Source organism: Pezoporus wallicus, unplaced genomic scaffold (genome assembly GCF_028554395.1).
Source record: "Pezoporus wallicus isolate ANWC-B61680 ecotype Strahan unplaced genomic scaffold, APGP_CSIRO_Pwel_v1 contig_818, whole genome shotgun sequence".
Lineage (NCBI taxonomy): Eukaryota > Metazoa > Chordata > Aves > Psittaciformes > Psittacidae > Pezoporus > Pezoporus wallicus.
Window position 1 is genome coordinate 3,584,607 of NW_026636248.1, and position 15,045 is coordinate 3,599,651.

General features: G+C 46.5%; 1 protein-coding gene across 1 annotated transcript; it reads right to left on the minus strand.

Moving 5' to 3' along the window:
- Window positions 1–1,644: 1,644 nt before the first annotated feature.
- PSMG4 (proteasome assembly chaperone 4) lies at window positions 1,645–7,638 on the minus strand. The gene is given in 4 exon segments (XM_057399334.1): window positions 1,645–2,143; window positions 7,083–7,158; window positions 7,343–7,545; window positions 7,548–7,638. Coding segments are annotated over 4 exon segments (477 nt in total). The 5' UTR covers window positions 7,624–7,638; the 3' UTR covers window positions 1,645–2,021.
- Window positions 7,639–15,045: the final 7,407 nt, after the last annotated feature.

A 15,045-nucleotide genomic window follows, 5' to 3' on the forward strand; every position in this document is an offset into this window, starting at 1 on the left:
ACAAAAATGGGAAAGTGACATTATACTTGATCTGGGGGGGTTGTCCCCCTTTGAGGTTTCAGTACTGCTTTTGTTGCCAGACACACTGCAAATGGATAAGGACAGTCACCTGCTTGCAAGTGTTTTGTGGCCACTCAGAAAGGGGGTTGTGGGACTTACTTCATGGTTTCTTTCAGCAGGCTTTTTTTAACTTTATTTTTTAATGGAAGTATTTTATTTAATTGTTGCCACTTCCTGGAGCCAAACACTAAAGGTCACCAAATTGGAAGCAGAAGTGCCATTAACTGAACTCTGTGAATGTCAAGTTGCACCTGTAGCTGGCACATAAGACAACACTATTAAGCGGAGGGGGGATGATCTCCCCTGCTGTAACTTTTTCTTTTTCGTTTGTTTTTTTTTTTTTCTAAGAAAAATAAAATGTCAAACCTCATTTTAAATGTATTGTGTAAAATGTTTTGGGAAAGGAGGATGGTGTGTTATGTCTAGTGGGTGAGACCTCCCTCCCCATCTCAGTTTCTGATGAAGTTTTAAAGAATCGTGTTACTGTATGTTTTGATCATGAATAGTCTGGTGGTACTTCCTCATAGCACAAGCTTAAATCAAGTACTGAAAACAGTCTTACAAGCTAAATGTCTGCATGATGTTACATCTGTTGTACCTACTGAGAAGAACTTTGTATGTAAATGTACAGAATAAAATGACGTTGTCCCATCAATTTGCTCTCCTTGGTCTCACAGTGCCTTCTGAACCAGCCTAACAGCAGCTATAATGTTAGTGACACCTCAGGAAACAGTCCTACCCTCCTCTACAAACAGAAGGAGCTTGACTGATTGTAAATCAGGGTAATTAAGTCAGCATGTTGATTTGTAACTAATTATTCTTTGTAGTCAATCACAGATAGTTGACTGTTTCCTGGGTGGTGTGAATTAAAAAGAAAATACCCCTCCAATAGTTGCTTTTTCTATTCTGATCTTGAACTGCAGCCAAGGACCGGTGACTGTTCCCAAAGGTAAGGAAGGGCTGCCTGTGCCCTCATCAGATCTACAGTGTTGAAGCCACTGGGTTTTCAAACCCCCTCGGACAAGAGGCTCATCAGGAGTTGCGCCTTCTGCGTCAACAACCTCTCTGTTATAGTTTTAATTGCTGAGTATGGTGCCACAGCAAGGTAAGTTCATCAGTTTCCTGTAGGTTTTTATGGCAGTTGTCTAGCAGCAGCACCAGTAGGCTTTGTTCATATCAGAAGCTTATGTCTGAGTCAGGGCTGAACTTGCAATGAAAAAGAACCTGGACTCACTCATCAGGTTGCTATGCTCTGTGTTCCTTTAAATTGCCATGAATAAGAGGTGGTATGCATGTATTGACACCTGCAAATGGGCACTGCATCACTTGCTCTACAGCCAGTTTGGGGTTTTGTGGTGGTGGTAGCTTTGATTTTTCTCACAAGTGTGCTCACTTTACAGCTATGATGCTCCTCTAGCAGCCTGCCAGATTCATCTATTGCTCCAAAATTCAAGCTGTGCTCTTTCCTTCTACATAGTTCTCCTTTGTGAAACCCCTCTAGTGTTCTTAGTGCCCAAGAAATAGTGTTCAGCACCAGTGCTACAACCAACAGGGGCTAAAAGAAGCAAAGCAACACTTATGAGCTTTACAATACAAAAATGTATTTTATTTGCTATGTTCAGTACTAGTACATAGCAGATTAATGGTACAGCTAGAATTTGGAACTGATTTCCCAGCGTATCCAAGTACTGAATGGAGGCCAGGCACTGCGTGTGCACTTTTACAGCAAAGTTCATCCATTGCAGCATATTTTCTACTCTAGTCACCTATTCCCTACTTAACAGGGTAGCAAATTTAAAAACAACAAATTCCAGGTTCCAAGTGTATTTAGGTCCATCTATATTTAATAACAACTTCAACTTCAGTCAAAGCAATATAAAACAAACATACTAACTTAGTGTGAAAATTGTGATTGGTTTTTCTAAAACAAAAACTTCAGGTTATTTTACAACGAAGCCAAGTCAGAACTTCTCTGGAAAAGCCATCATTTCTTCTTTGATCCTGTTTTCTATGAGTAAGGTGAAACTGCTGTCTGTGTTTTGAAGATTGTAGCTGACAAATATCTGTTTTTTGGTCTTGCTGGCTAAAACACAAAACAGAGTAGTCAGGTATAAGCTTGTTCTTATTTAAAAGTGATGATGGTATTCAAGCAAGCCTCTGAAAGAGCCATATCATGCAGACAACATTCTCCGAGACAACATTCTCTACTCCTGCTGTGCTGAACCCAAGTTTTTAAAGGAATAGCAAAACAAGTACCCGAGTGTTAGCACACTGGGTAAAGCCACAGCTGTCAATGAAATGGACAATGCAAGCCTCATTTTTGGCCTGAAGCAAAAGGTTGTGGAAAAGCCTCACACTTTTAGTAGATTTTGGACATTTCTTAAATATGGTGCAGTTTAAGTGAAACCACAGACTACACTGAACCCTTAGCAGCGAAATCTAGTTGAAGAGTTGGTAAATCTGTGCTGCGAAAAACACTAATACAGGTAAAGCACACAAGAAAGTTATTAGGCCCCAATTAACAAAGCTTTGTTTTATTAAAAAGCCATAAGAAGGCCCGCAAAAGTGTGCACCAGTCTTGTCTAACTGCTGTCAATAATTCTGTTTCCTTTAACCTTTATTTATACGGTATCCATCAACACCCAAAAGGCTGGAGACCCTGGGTTGAAGGCAATGAAGCCAAGCACAAGTTCCAGGCTACTGTAATGAGAAATACCTAGAAAAAGGTACTACAAAATTAAGAGCTGTCTTCCATGAGAGATCTAATTAACAGTAATAAAAATAACGTCCATGGGGGCAGAAAGACTTAATTATCAGAGTAGAACAGGTAACACCAAGGAATGTTTTATGAATAAAAGGGAATCCTACTTAGATTTTACCATAGTCATGCAGCAGATTTGTAACTCTGTACATCGCTAAACTTTGTGAAGAATGTAAGCACCACAGAGGAAAAACAGGCACTAAATTTAAATTGAGTTGTGTAAAATAGAGGAGGAAAACTGGTATTTGGGTCATGAGGTATTGTTGGCAGGGAATGAGCTGGGAGCTGACAATCCCAGGGACAAATCAGACCCCTCTGCAGAATATTCAAAGCTGCCATCTGAATTTTAAAAATTTAAAATGAAGACACCAGAACTCCTAATATCTCACTCCTTTCTAAATGGGAAAGTTGACTACAGAAAACTTAGATGTACATATAAAATGCGGTTAAACCACTCCTTTGAGGCATTTTTTGTTATGCAAATTAATTTATTATCATTTTCTGCTCTAAGACGTTACCAGCTTCCTGGCTCAGTAAGTAGGGCTGCTTATGAAATGCAAGGACTCGTTTGCCTTTTAAGATTTGTTACCATAAAATGCTGATATAATGCAGCACGTTGCTCTGTTGGCAAAAATTAGTGCTTGGCACCAGATTTTGTAATATAAAGCAACATGTTTTGTAAGCACTAGTGCTTTGTCATTGTACCTTTGTTGCATACCAAGTAAATGCAACACTAACTCTGAACTAGTCAATACCACTATCCCAGGTAGCAAAGCTATATCATATACCATGGTATTAAAACTCAATTTCTTCATTGTGAGTGTGTAAGATCTGATTGAGTCCCTGGGATGCTGTTCCAGTTCCTGGGAACACTGTGAATCCCTCAGGGTTGCCTGTGCATAGGAGCTCTGCTCCCTGGCTAACAGACAGCCTGACCTTTTCTGTCCCCACTTCCCTGCAGATTCAGTTGGACATATGGGCTCTTGTGGGAAGGAAAGAAGAGGAAAGATCTTATGCATCCGTGGAAGACCATCCGCACCTTCAGTGTAAAGCAGACAACTACAGGAGACAAAGCTTACCTACAAAGCTCTCCAGCAGGGCTGCTTCCCACATAGCCTGGCTAATAATTCCAGTTGCACAGGTCCCTTGAAGCATAGAAAAAGCAGCCAGGAGATGCCACAGCAGCACAGACCCACTACTACAACCTCATGGACCAAATCTAAGCTTGAGGAAGAGCCCAGTGGGAGGAGAATGGACGGAAGTGTTACTTATAATTTGTGAACCATTTGTGCTGGAAAAGAGGTGGTGGAGGTGTGGAGGTCCATTTGGGAAAGACCTCAAAGAAGAGGTCAAGTCATCTTCACTGAGTCTGCCACTCCCTACCGAGCAAAGATGAAGATGCGGCACTATTCAGCAGTCACTGCAGCCGAAAGCACTGTGATTTCAGTATATGAAGGAAAGAAGTCACTAATGGACAAGACTTTCTCAAGAACTGGACTCCACTAACCTATACAAAACGACTGCTTAGAATGTGGGTTTCTTGACTAGTGAGTCACATCTGGTGCCAAAGTAATCACACAGAGTGGTAGGTAACAGTCCCTGTCTCTAATACAAACAGATATAGATAGAAACAGGTAGAGGGAGGAATAAGAATGTGGCAAATGTGTCTTCAGCAATAGAAAAGAAACATGGAAAACTCCAACCCTGAAATAAGGAAGATAGAGCCAGCGTACCAAATGCCGCTGTTCTGGCTAAGACCTTACAAAGAAAACAACACGATAAGGTATATGCTGATGCACAGTAGTGCTGAAACTCCTGCTCCTGACATTGCAGGACAAAATGGCAGGTGATGGAATGCGACTGGCAAGTATAAGAAATAAAAATACTTATGTTCAAATTGCATTGTATGCTACTTGAGTCAGTGCCTGCAAAAAGTAGAATGGAAACAGCATAGAAGCTACCTTGGAAGTACAGCTATAAGTCAGACTTGGCTGTGAATAGCATCTCTGTTATTACAGAATTTGTGAGAGCGACAAGGATTTAATTTCCCAGAGGAAAACTAACACCAGTAACAGCAAAGCTTGGTATTTCTAGCCAACACAAAACACAGATTTCCTCACTGAGCACTTTGTGAAACAAAGAAGATACACAGATGCTTAGTGATGACCTTGCACATTCACTGGTTTCAGAATAAACAATTTTGGATTAAGTGACCCAGAGCTGGATTGACAAAAGCAAGCCCAAATACTAACATGCAGGATTTCAGAAAGAAGATGCATTTCTTTTCTTAAGTCAGTTATGCTCAGGTGAAGAAGCAGCATGTAATGATTCATTGCCAGAAGTGTATTGTTGACTTTCTTCTTCCAAGGAAAGGTGAAAAAGGTCTACAGGCCTTTCTGAACACAGTATACCCAAAGCATGGTAGCACGAGTAAGAATAGTGTCTATAAAGAATATAAAGCAGGCTGATTACTGACTAAATCTGCAAGCCAGAGGTTAGATACAGAGCAACACTGACCAAAAGTCTTTCCAGGCCATAGCTGACACAGGCAACTGAACATAATAACAACGAAAGACCCTTAAGGCACACAGTCAAAAAAATAGGAAGATGGATTATGCTCCAAGGATAAAGAGTGATAGGCCAGTCCCAAGTAACACTAGCAGCTCTTAGTAACAAAGTATGTGAAATTAGCAATGTAAATAAGAAAAGGACCTTGAAAAAAAAGGCATGGGGGAGAGGGTAAGGGGAAGGCAGCAAAACTGAGACCATATACTGGGACAAAAAATCAGGTGACCCAGCCTCTGTCCTAGAACAGTGAAAGAACTAAGGATGCCCACTCTAGTTATGAAATCTAATGTACTAAAAATGACAGGAGAGGGTGGGAATCACCAAGACGACTTACAGCTGTCAGCTGGCCCCTGGTGCTACACAGGAGTATATAGAGCAAGGTTCAGAAACAAGTAATGAAGAGACCAAACAGTAAGTGGACTAAACTGTTAAGCTTTATCCAAAGTAAAGCCTCTTTGGCTACATTTTCACTGACTGACTTTTTAAGGATAATGCACTAATTATACATTAAGAAATCATATTATACAGTACCCCACAGAATTATTACTTAAAGTGAAATGACTGAATCCAGTATGCAGAGAAAGCGCTCCTGCCAGGGGAGACTACAACAGTGGTTATTACAAGATAAAAGTTACCTAGGAAGAAGAAAGGACACCAGCACTGTTTTTCAAAGATCAGTCTTGTCATCAACCCTTATATATACATCGGTGGCCTGGGAGAAGAAATCGTGTAGACTTGTGAAACTACTTGACAAGAGAAACTTAGGACATAATAGAGATTGCACACAGATTGTTAAGAAGAATTATGTGGCCTTTCCAGCTGAAACAACAGAAGTAAAATAAGACTGAGCAGTGCAGCATCTTACATTTAAAACCTGGTAACAAGAACTTAGCAATTCACCATCTGGAGCTGCTTCAGTTACTGGGAGATGATGGTGATGAGTAACCAGCATGATGCTGCTATCATATATGAAGGCTCTAGGATGCATTAGGGCAGGTACTTTCCTTTTTAGTCCAAATATGGGAGTTAGGAAGTTAGCATTAAGGCTCAGAAATCCAGCTACACCACCATTGCACTAAGTGTGGCAGGAAACTCTTGCACATACTGAAACAGGAGACCTCCTGCAAGGCGCCCATTAGAGTCAGTCAAATACTGGTGTCTGTGACACAGGACCTTCTCAGAGCTTAGCGGCTAAAAGGTGCAAGATGTGATGAGGATTGGCTTCATCTTCAGGAAAAGCATGTGTGCTTTGCACGACAGCCACCCCACAGCACAGAAGTATTACGGCCTTACAAAGAGCAGGTCACTGGAAATCCCAATCGATGGGCACAAGCATGTGCTTCCCTTGCCTCACACACCCAAAGCCCCGGGCAGGGTATCACAGAGCACACAAGCGTTCAGTTTCTGACAATGCTCAGCGGGCCTTGAAGCAGAGACGCGGCCAGCCTCGGCTAGCCAGGCATGTACACAGCTGAAAGGAGTGACCCGGGATGGAACCCGCGGGGTCCTGCACGGCCGGGAGGGTCTGCCGGTGGCCCCGCGGACACCGGGCTGCAGCAAGCACCGCCGTCCCCCGGCGCCCACCCAGCCCGCGGGTGGTGGGGATGCTCCAAGGCCCCACGAAACCGCCTGCCCGGGCCCGACCGCCGCGGACGGCAACCTCCCAGCCAGGCCGCGGCCCCCCGGCACCTACCTAAGCGCTGCGCCAGACAGGCGGAGGCGGTGTCGGAGGGGTCCCCCAGGAGCGAGGCGGCCACCGGGATGCTGTCCTGCAACCGGAGCGCAGCAGAGGCACCGCTTAGTCACCGGCAGCGCGGGGCGGGAGCGCTAGGCAGTGGTGAGGAGGGCCCCACCAGCCGCCCCTCTTCCCTCCGTCCGTCTCTCCTTCCTTCCTTCCCTCCCTCCCGCTGGCCGCGGGCCCGGCAGCCCAGGGCAGGCGGCGAAGACACTCACCCGTGGGTTGCACATGGCGACAGCCAGGCTGGCGAGGGCGGGCGCGGCGCCCACCCAGAGGAAGAGCGAGTCCCGCAGCCGCATGGCGTGGAAGTGCACCCGCTGCTCGCCCAGCCGCCCGCTGAAGTCGTGCAGGGCGATGCCGCCACCTCCTCCTCCCCCCGCTGCCGCCACTGCCCCCCCGCCACCCGCCGCCTCCATCGGCCCTTCTCCCGGCGCGGCCAGGCCTCAGCAGGCAAGGCCCGACCGGGCGGGCCCCGCTGCCCGGGGAGGCGGTGCATTCGCCGCGCCCGCCCCGCCACAGCCGCGGGGCCGCCTCCGGTATCGGCGCTGCGCTGGCACCTCCAGTCCCGGGCACGCCCGTGCAGGCACCCCCCCTCCGTGAGGCACACGGGTAGCCCCGGGCGGTGCACGCTCACCCCCACCCCGGCACCTTCCTACACTCCCCGTTCCCCCTTCCCGTGCTCCGTTCGCGGGGGGGGGGGGAGAGGTCGGGATGAACGGGAAGCAGCCGCAGGGATGGCGGCGCCCACTAGATGGCAGGTGAACCGCTGCGTGCGAGGCACGGCCGGTAAACGGGGCTTGGGCGCTTGGGTTAGCCAAAACCCGGGGTATGAGGCTAAAGCGAAGGGTCTGGCGTGGTGCTGTGCAGCCTCAAAAGCACCCCGGGGAGGAGAGGAGGAAGGTGGCGGAGGCCTTGGCTTCGTTCGGCTCTGGAGGTTTTCAGGGTTATAGGGGATGTCCAAAGCAAGCGAGGGGAAGCGGGGGTATGTGGAGCTGTGAATAATTAAAAGCCCCACTTTGGGTATGAATTGTGCCCCATACACTTTCTCCGGAGCACAGCTGACCTGGTCCTTCATCATTGAAAAGGATTCCCCTTAATGGTACCGTCTGCTGCTGATAAGAGTATGGGTGGCACGCCAGCGGCCTTGGGCCATTTGCATTCCGAATGTGTCTTCACACCGCGGGCAGGATGAGCATCTCTGCATAAAGAACAAGTGAGTTAATCACATAGACTGGCTTTTTAATCAGTATTTCCTCTGCCTCCAATTTCATACATGCTTCTAGGAATCAAAATTTCTGTTTCCAAATTCTAAAACTCCATTTTCCCATGGAAAAAATGGGGGGAGTGGGAGGGGGTGGAGCCATTCATCACTTTTCTTCCCTAAGCGGCTTTGGTTCTTCCTAGCATCTGCCGAAAGACAAAATCCTTAGCCCTGCTAATTTCTGCCCGTACTGCCGCATTGATGCTAAATCCCAGGAGTCAGCTAAGCCCAGCTCAGCTGCCAGACCCTGACATCCCATGGCACAGGATCAGCTTGGGGAGATGGAGGGGGAGGGTCTCACAGGCACCTCTTATGCCCTACATTTGTCCCTTGCTGCTGGCACAAGGCATTATGGGCTGTATGGTAGCAGCATCAGGCCTGTACTGGTCCTCAGCTCACCGCAGCCCATCCCAATCCTTTGCCTTCACCTGGGCTGGCTTCCTGCAAGGTGAGTGTGTGCAGAAGCTGAGGCATGTGCTGGGGCTCAAAAATCAGCCTCTCCCTGTCCAAGCAGCCTATTGCAATCTGACATTTAGGCTGTGGCAGCTGCAGGGGTCCGGCAGGCAAGTAAGTGACAAAAAAACCACCTTGGAAGGGGGTGAGTACTGTCTGCCTGCACCAAATGCTTCTCTCTGCATTCTGTTTGTCTCTGCTGCAGGTTCACTCTGCACTTAGTGGGGGGCTAAGGGCACCAGCTAAAGCAGCAAAACCCATCACAGACTGGGAGCATTGCAGGAATAAGAATCTAGGCACTGGTTAAATAGATACCTGCTGGGAGCCACAGAGGTGGTAGTGGTGGTGAGATTCCTGTGATTAGACACCTGAGGGTTATGAAAGAGATGTGCCCCAGGCTTGCTTGATCAGGGGAGAGAAGCAGGCAGTTTTAGAGCACAGTTTGCCTGACCTCCTTTAGATCTCTCTTTTGAGTGAGAAGCATCCCCCTCCTGACCAATTTCCATTGGCTCCAAGGGAGGTTAAGGTGAAAAGTAAGACATGCCCAGCTTTGCAGACAGGTTTATTCATGTAGGCAAATCCTTCCTTAAGTGTTCAGGGCCAGTTTCTCTGCTACCCAGAGACGGGGACAGAATTGGCTTCTGCAGTAGAGTCCCAGTGGAGGAGCTGCTCTAACAAAGCTCCAGCACAGCATGTCTCTTCCCACCAAGTAGAAATTTAGGGTTCCTTGCATGCTAAACCTATGCTTGAATGATCTGCTGGATTGAAGTAAGGGTATGCTGCTTTCTTCCCTAGTTTTTCTACATCAAGTACAAGTTTCTTGCATTGCTTCCAAGGCTGTCTACAAGCTTGCTTCTCCCTAGGGGGGAGCTGCCCCTGTTTCATCATGCTCTCATTTCTTCCTCTTCCCATCAGGAGTCTTCTCCAAAGTGCTTGTAGCTTTCCTTGGGATCCTAAGCCCTGTGGACCTCTGAAGGTAAGTCACAGGTTTCCTCTGTTCGTAAGCACTTCTCCTTATTTAATGCTGTTCTGTGAAAGGTAGCTGCTACCTGTAAGTTGTGCTAAATCCTTGTTTAAGAACAAAACAGGGAAAATATTCATCTATCAAGCAAAATGCTGGGTAAGCATTTTTATTTGCAATGCAGATGTGAAGAGTGAGTGGGAGCTGTGCAGAACCAGACCGTCAAGTATGAAATGAATATCCTAATTACAGCACTGCAAAGCCATCAGAGCCCCTGCAAAACAAGAGGAGAAAACACTCCAGCAGCACATGAAATCTCTTGTGTTTCCTTTAACACGCTCATCTTTTTTTCTGTGCCCATGGAAGCAGCACCCATGAATCTGCCTTATTTATCAGGTTTGAGGCCAGAACGAGCCTCTGCTGCAGTGAGACACTGTATAGCAAACTAATGATAAAGCAGAGATACTGTAGCAAAAGCACCGTATGTGTATATATGTTGCTGCTCAGATGGGATCCAAGTGGTTTAAAAGTATGTGCTTCTATGCCCATTGCTCTCCTCCTAAAGTTAGGTGGCCCACAAGAGTTACTAGGTCCTAAACCCTGCTTTTTACCTTCCATCATCTCCCCTCCAGTACAGTTTTAAACCAGGAGTAAATCTTCTTCCTGGTAGCCGAGGAGTGAGGAGATGTAAAGCACATAGTTATGAACTGGGATGCCACCAAAAGAAGCAAATGTTTTCTGATTCCAGAATACTTTCTGTTTTTTTGTTCCTGCATGAGCACAGTGTGAATTTGACATGTGAGAAAGCAGTTGACCATTACAGTGTGTCAGTGCTTCCCCTGTAGATGCCGTGGGACATGCTAGTTTTCTTGATTTGTTGTCCTTTTGCAGAGGAGTAAATGACTGCCTGATAAAGCCACATGAAACCTCCAGCCACCTTGGTGAGGGTCCATGCTACCAAGCTGCTGTAGCGGTAACTCTGCTGCAGCCCAGGCTTCTGGGAGCCTGTTTTGTGTTGAGGCTTCCCTCAGTGGCACTGGTGGCTGAAGGGGTCCTTCTCTCTTCCTGCGCCATAGGGGCACCCGAGCAGCCGAAAATAACACTTCCTTTTTCTGTTATCATTGCATTGTTTTTCTCAGTTGGATCAGTCCTCTGATGTAACTTGTTGTTTCACTGCTCAGATACTTGTACTGGTATCATGAAGGGCAGCATCAGGCGAGCATGGGCAAGCAAGGAAGGGAGAAGTATCTCTGCTCACACTGTGCAGTCACCAGTGTCATCTCAACCAATTTTAGGTGGGGATGTCCCAGTCCTGCTCTCTTAGCATTCATCTGATAAGCTGGTGAATCAGCCTGGGGAAACAAACTGTTCAAAAACTATTGCTGAGATCCCTGGGATGGGATGTTTATTTAGCTGTGGTAAGGAACTGGTCCTGAAACATCTAACCGTGGCCACAGAGCTCTCTTAACCTCTTTGAGGGCTCAAAACACTTTGCCAAGTGTTGATCAGCCTGACTTATTGTCCTATCAAAGAGACAGGAGGAAAAGAGATGGGCTGGAACTTTTGAAAGAGTTGCAGAGAATGCAGGAATCAGGCTGGAGAGCTCACATGAAGATCACAGTTTAGGAGACTTGCCAGGAGACTACCTCAAATCTATCCTATTAATCTCATGATCCAAAGCAATATCAGGGACAGCCCCACCTCCCACCACCAAGCCTGTGTCTGAAAATACACCCATAAACAAATGCAAAGTGTAGATATACAAGCAATTCCGCAGTCACAGAAGCTATTGTGACAGCATTAGCGCAGCTACTATAGTAACTCCTCAGTGCGTTTATCGGTACCTAGGCAGACATTGCTCTGAGGAAATCCAGTTCTTGATTTCCAAAAGACTTAAGGTACCATCTTCTTCCCTTGAGGAAATCCTTCTTCTTTTTTTTTATGGTCCTTATAACCTCAGCTGTCAGGTTTTCCCTGCCTGGGTGGGATGAGGCCTGGGATGCATGTGCCATGGTGATTCTCTGGTGAGCAATTTGTCATGATCCACTATACAGTGTGTTTGGCTAGAACAGGGCTGCCAGGTTTTGTGCCCAGCTGGCACAGTGACCTTGTGCAAATCCCCTCTACTCTGCTTTATCTCACTCCTCTGCAGACTGGAAGAGAACAACAACCTTTGCCTATCTCCCTGCAGCTGAATGGAGGTCTGTGTAACACATAGCTCGTTGGGAAATTTGTGAGCCCAGGCTAAATTTCTGCTGTTATCGAATGAGATGTTTTCCTTTTATTGTTATATGAGTCACTTGAGGAATTTGTCTTAGATCTCCTGGAACATTTGAGACACATTGGTTCATAGCTGCTGGACGGGATGCACTAACATGGTGTGACTCATCGCTCCCCTCAGGGACAAGAAGACGTTTAAGCAGTCAACTGGAAATCATATTTTATATGCAGATAGACCACTTCACAGTGGAGAATCCTGAAGCAGCTTACAAACACTGACCCTGGTGTATAAAAGCCAGCAGCTGTAGTGATTTCTGCAGGTGCAGTGGGCTATTGCATACCTGTGACCTGACAGGGAAGGGAACAGGCATGAAAGCCTAATGGAACTGAGCTTCTGAAAGGCTGAAAAAGGAAGGAAAAAAAAAAAAGAGATAGCATTGAAAAATTTCCCCTTATGTTGCTCAATACAATGCTGAGATCCCACATGACATGCAACACACCTAATGGATCCTCTTTATTTTCCTGTCCTTGAGTCACTAAGCAGGACACAAGACTGGGGTACGTAAGATACGTAGGGTATGTTGTGTGCTTGAACCAGAGAGGATGCCAGTCTGCTACTGACTTGAGAACTGACTCATCTGCTAGGGTTGCAAAGAGTTCTTAACCATGGAAATCACTGATTCAGCATGCAGTGCTGACAGCCACTTAAACGAAGGTTTGACCAAGATTCAGCTTGCTTTAGGAGGGGAACAAAATCCCTATTGCTACTGTCATGGTTATGGGATTTGCTGCACTTCTGGTGTTTACCCCATTCGTCTGGCTACTTTCCCTTTTCTGATTCCAGAATTTCCATGAATCTTCTCTTCCTCCTTAAACTGGGGTTGGACTTAATAGTCTCTGTCACAAAGTTCCTTAGCCTGCAGGTCTGATTGGACATGCCTGCACACAGCTTCTCTCTTTCTCAAGCATGCCAGCAAGAGCCTGCCTCTCAGTCTGGCTCTCCAAATAGCCACTCGCTTTCATTACTTTTTAAAGCAATGCCACAGCCTTTTAATTTTTCCATTTGCAAGCAAAGCTAGCTGGACAAAATCAGCTTTGACTGCTTCCTCCTCCCTGCACAAGGAGCGAAGCTAACAGGCCTGGCATTGTCCCGCAGCAGCCCTCGAATGTTCACTTCAGTGGTGGTTTAGCTGAAGCCAGTCTTTTCTCTTGGCTTTTCTTTCCTGCTTTTTTGAATATCATTTAGTAGAGAGATTAAATGTCTCAAACAGTAGCTTAGTACCTGCACATAACTAGAGAGCAGCCCAATGTCTTCTGATCCATTACGGATATGGCCAGGCTTTCAAAGTTCATAGTACAGTTCTTGAACAGCATGATTTACAACAGGAATGCATTAGATTTCCTAGCAGAAGTATGTCAGTTGCTGCTGCCACCCAGTTGGTGTATCTGATGTTATTGGTGATTACACAGAGTATAACTTTCACAAGAATTGCTCCAGTGATCTGTCTCCAGTCTCCTGAGTTAAAACAATTAAAATAATACTTAGCACTAGTATCCAAAGATGGGTGTGTAGTTGTGTGTAGTGATGCTGTCAGAACACACTACCCTTGGAAAACGTTATCAGAGCTCCTTCACTGTATTTTCAAAGTCAGGTAGGATCCCAACAGGCTGAAGCTGCACCTTCAAAAAGCCTGTCCCCTGCCCTTGAACAGCAATTGAAAAATATCCTTCCCTGCTGCCTCTCAGAAAGTGTGAGAAATCATCTCCCTTTGCTGCTTGGTGTTTGAAAAAGCCACTGCCAGGCACTGTTGCTGCTGTTGTTACGGAGTGCTGGAATGGATGGTGGCCTTCCCCAGGACTGAAAGGCCTGTGTGTGCCTGAAGTCTCATAAAGAGAGATGTGTTATGTTTCTTAAGAGGCAAACATGTATCAGGTGAAAATTATCCCTAAATCTTGTGGAGAGTCATAAATGTGAAAATAGGAGGAGAAAGAAGGACAAAGGAATTCATGGCATTCGGGAGTGATACCTTTCTTTAACAAATTCAGGATCTGAGCCAGTCTTTCACAGAAACCAATGGGAAAAACACCTGCTAGCTACTGTGAGCAGAAGGTAAAGCTTGTAAGGATGAACTTCACTTAGCGGTTGTTCAAGATGCTGCCCTTTGGGCTCTGAGTAACTGCTGGATGGCTTGCTTGGGTACCTGCCTCCCCACCCCTGCCACGATGAGGTCACTGAAACCTATGGAGCTCGGTGGGCACAGACTGACTCCCTCCCAGACATACCTAACTCCCTACCACCCTGCGTGCCCCAAGTGACACTGCCCGCACTGGCACATGACACCCCGATTTTGCCACATTTGCCCCATCACTGCAATCCCAGCTGCAGGGGTTCCTCAAAGTGCAAGGGGAAGGAAGGGCAGGAAACAGTGTTTTCATCTCTGCCGCCAGTTCTAGCTTGGTGAGGATGCTTCCAGCTTTAATAAACCAGATGATCAAAGCCTTTGTGTGAATCCTGCCATCAGGAGAGGGGCTGTGCCGCGGCACTGACAGCACACTGGAGCCCTGTACAGCTCCCCCAAATCCTGCCTTTCTCAGCTATGAGCTCTTGGCACTCATCAGCTCCCTCCAGCCCAATACAGGAGGGCAACTGATGTCAGGCAGAGATAAATCTTTCCTGTCATTTTCTTTTCTAGTAAGCCAAAGATGTAATATACATAGGAGTGATCTGGGGCTCTATTTTATTCTTTTTTCCCCCAGCTTTCACGATGATATTTATTCTCTTTCCAGTCTTCTGAAAGATGCGTACCAGAGGCACCTGGGAGCAGCCAAAGCAGCTGCCCGATAAGCTCTTTAACATTCATTTGCACAACCATGCCTTTTGCAAAGGAAAAAGGAAAGTGTTAACGAGTTGACAAGCGCACTCTTCCTTGCAGCAAGCAGCGCTGCCAGCCGCAATATTACTGCAGGGAGGAGAGAGCAGGGTGGTGGCGGAAGACCTTGAAAGAAAAATGCTTTGTTCAACC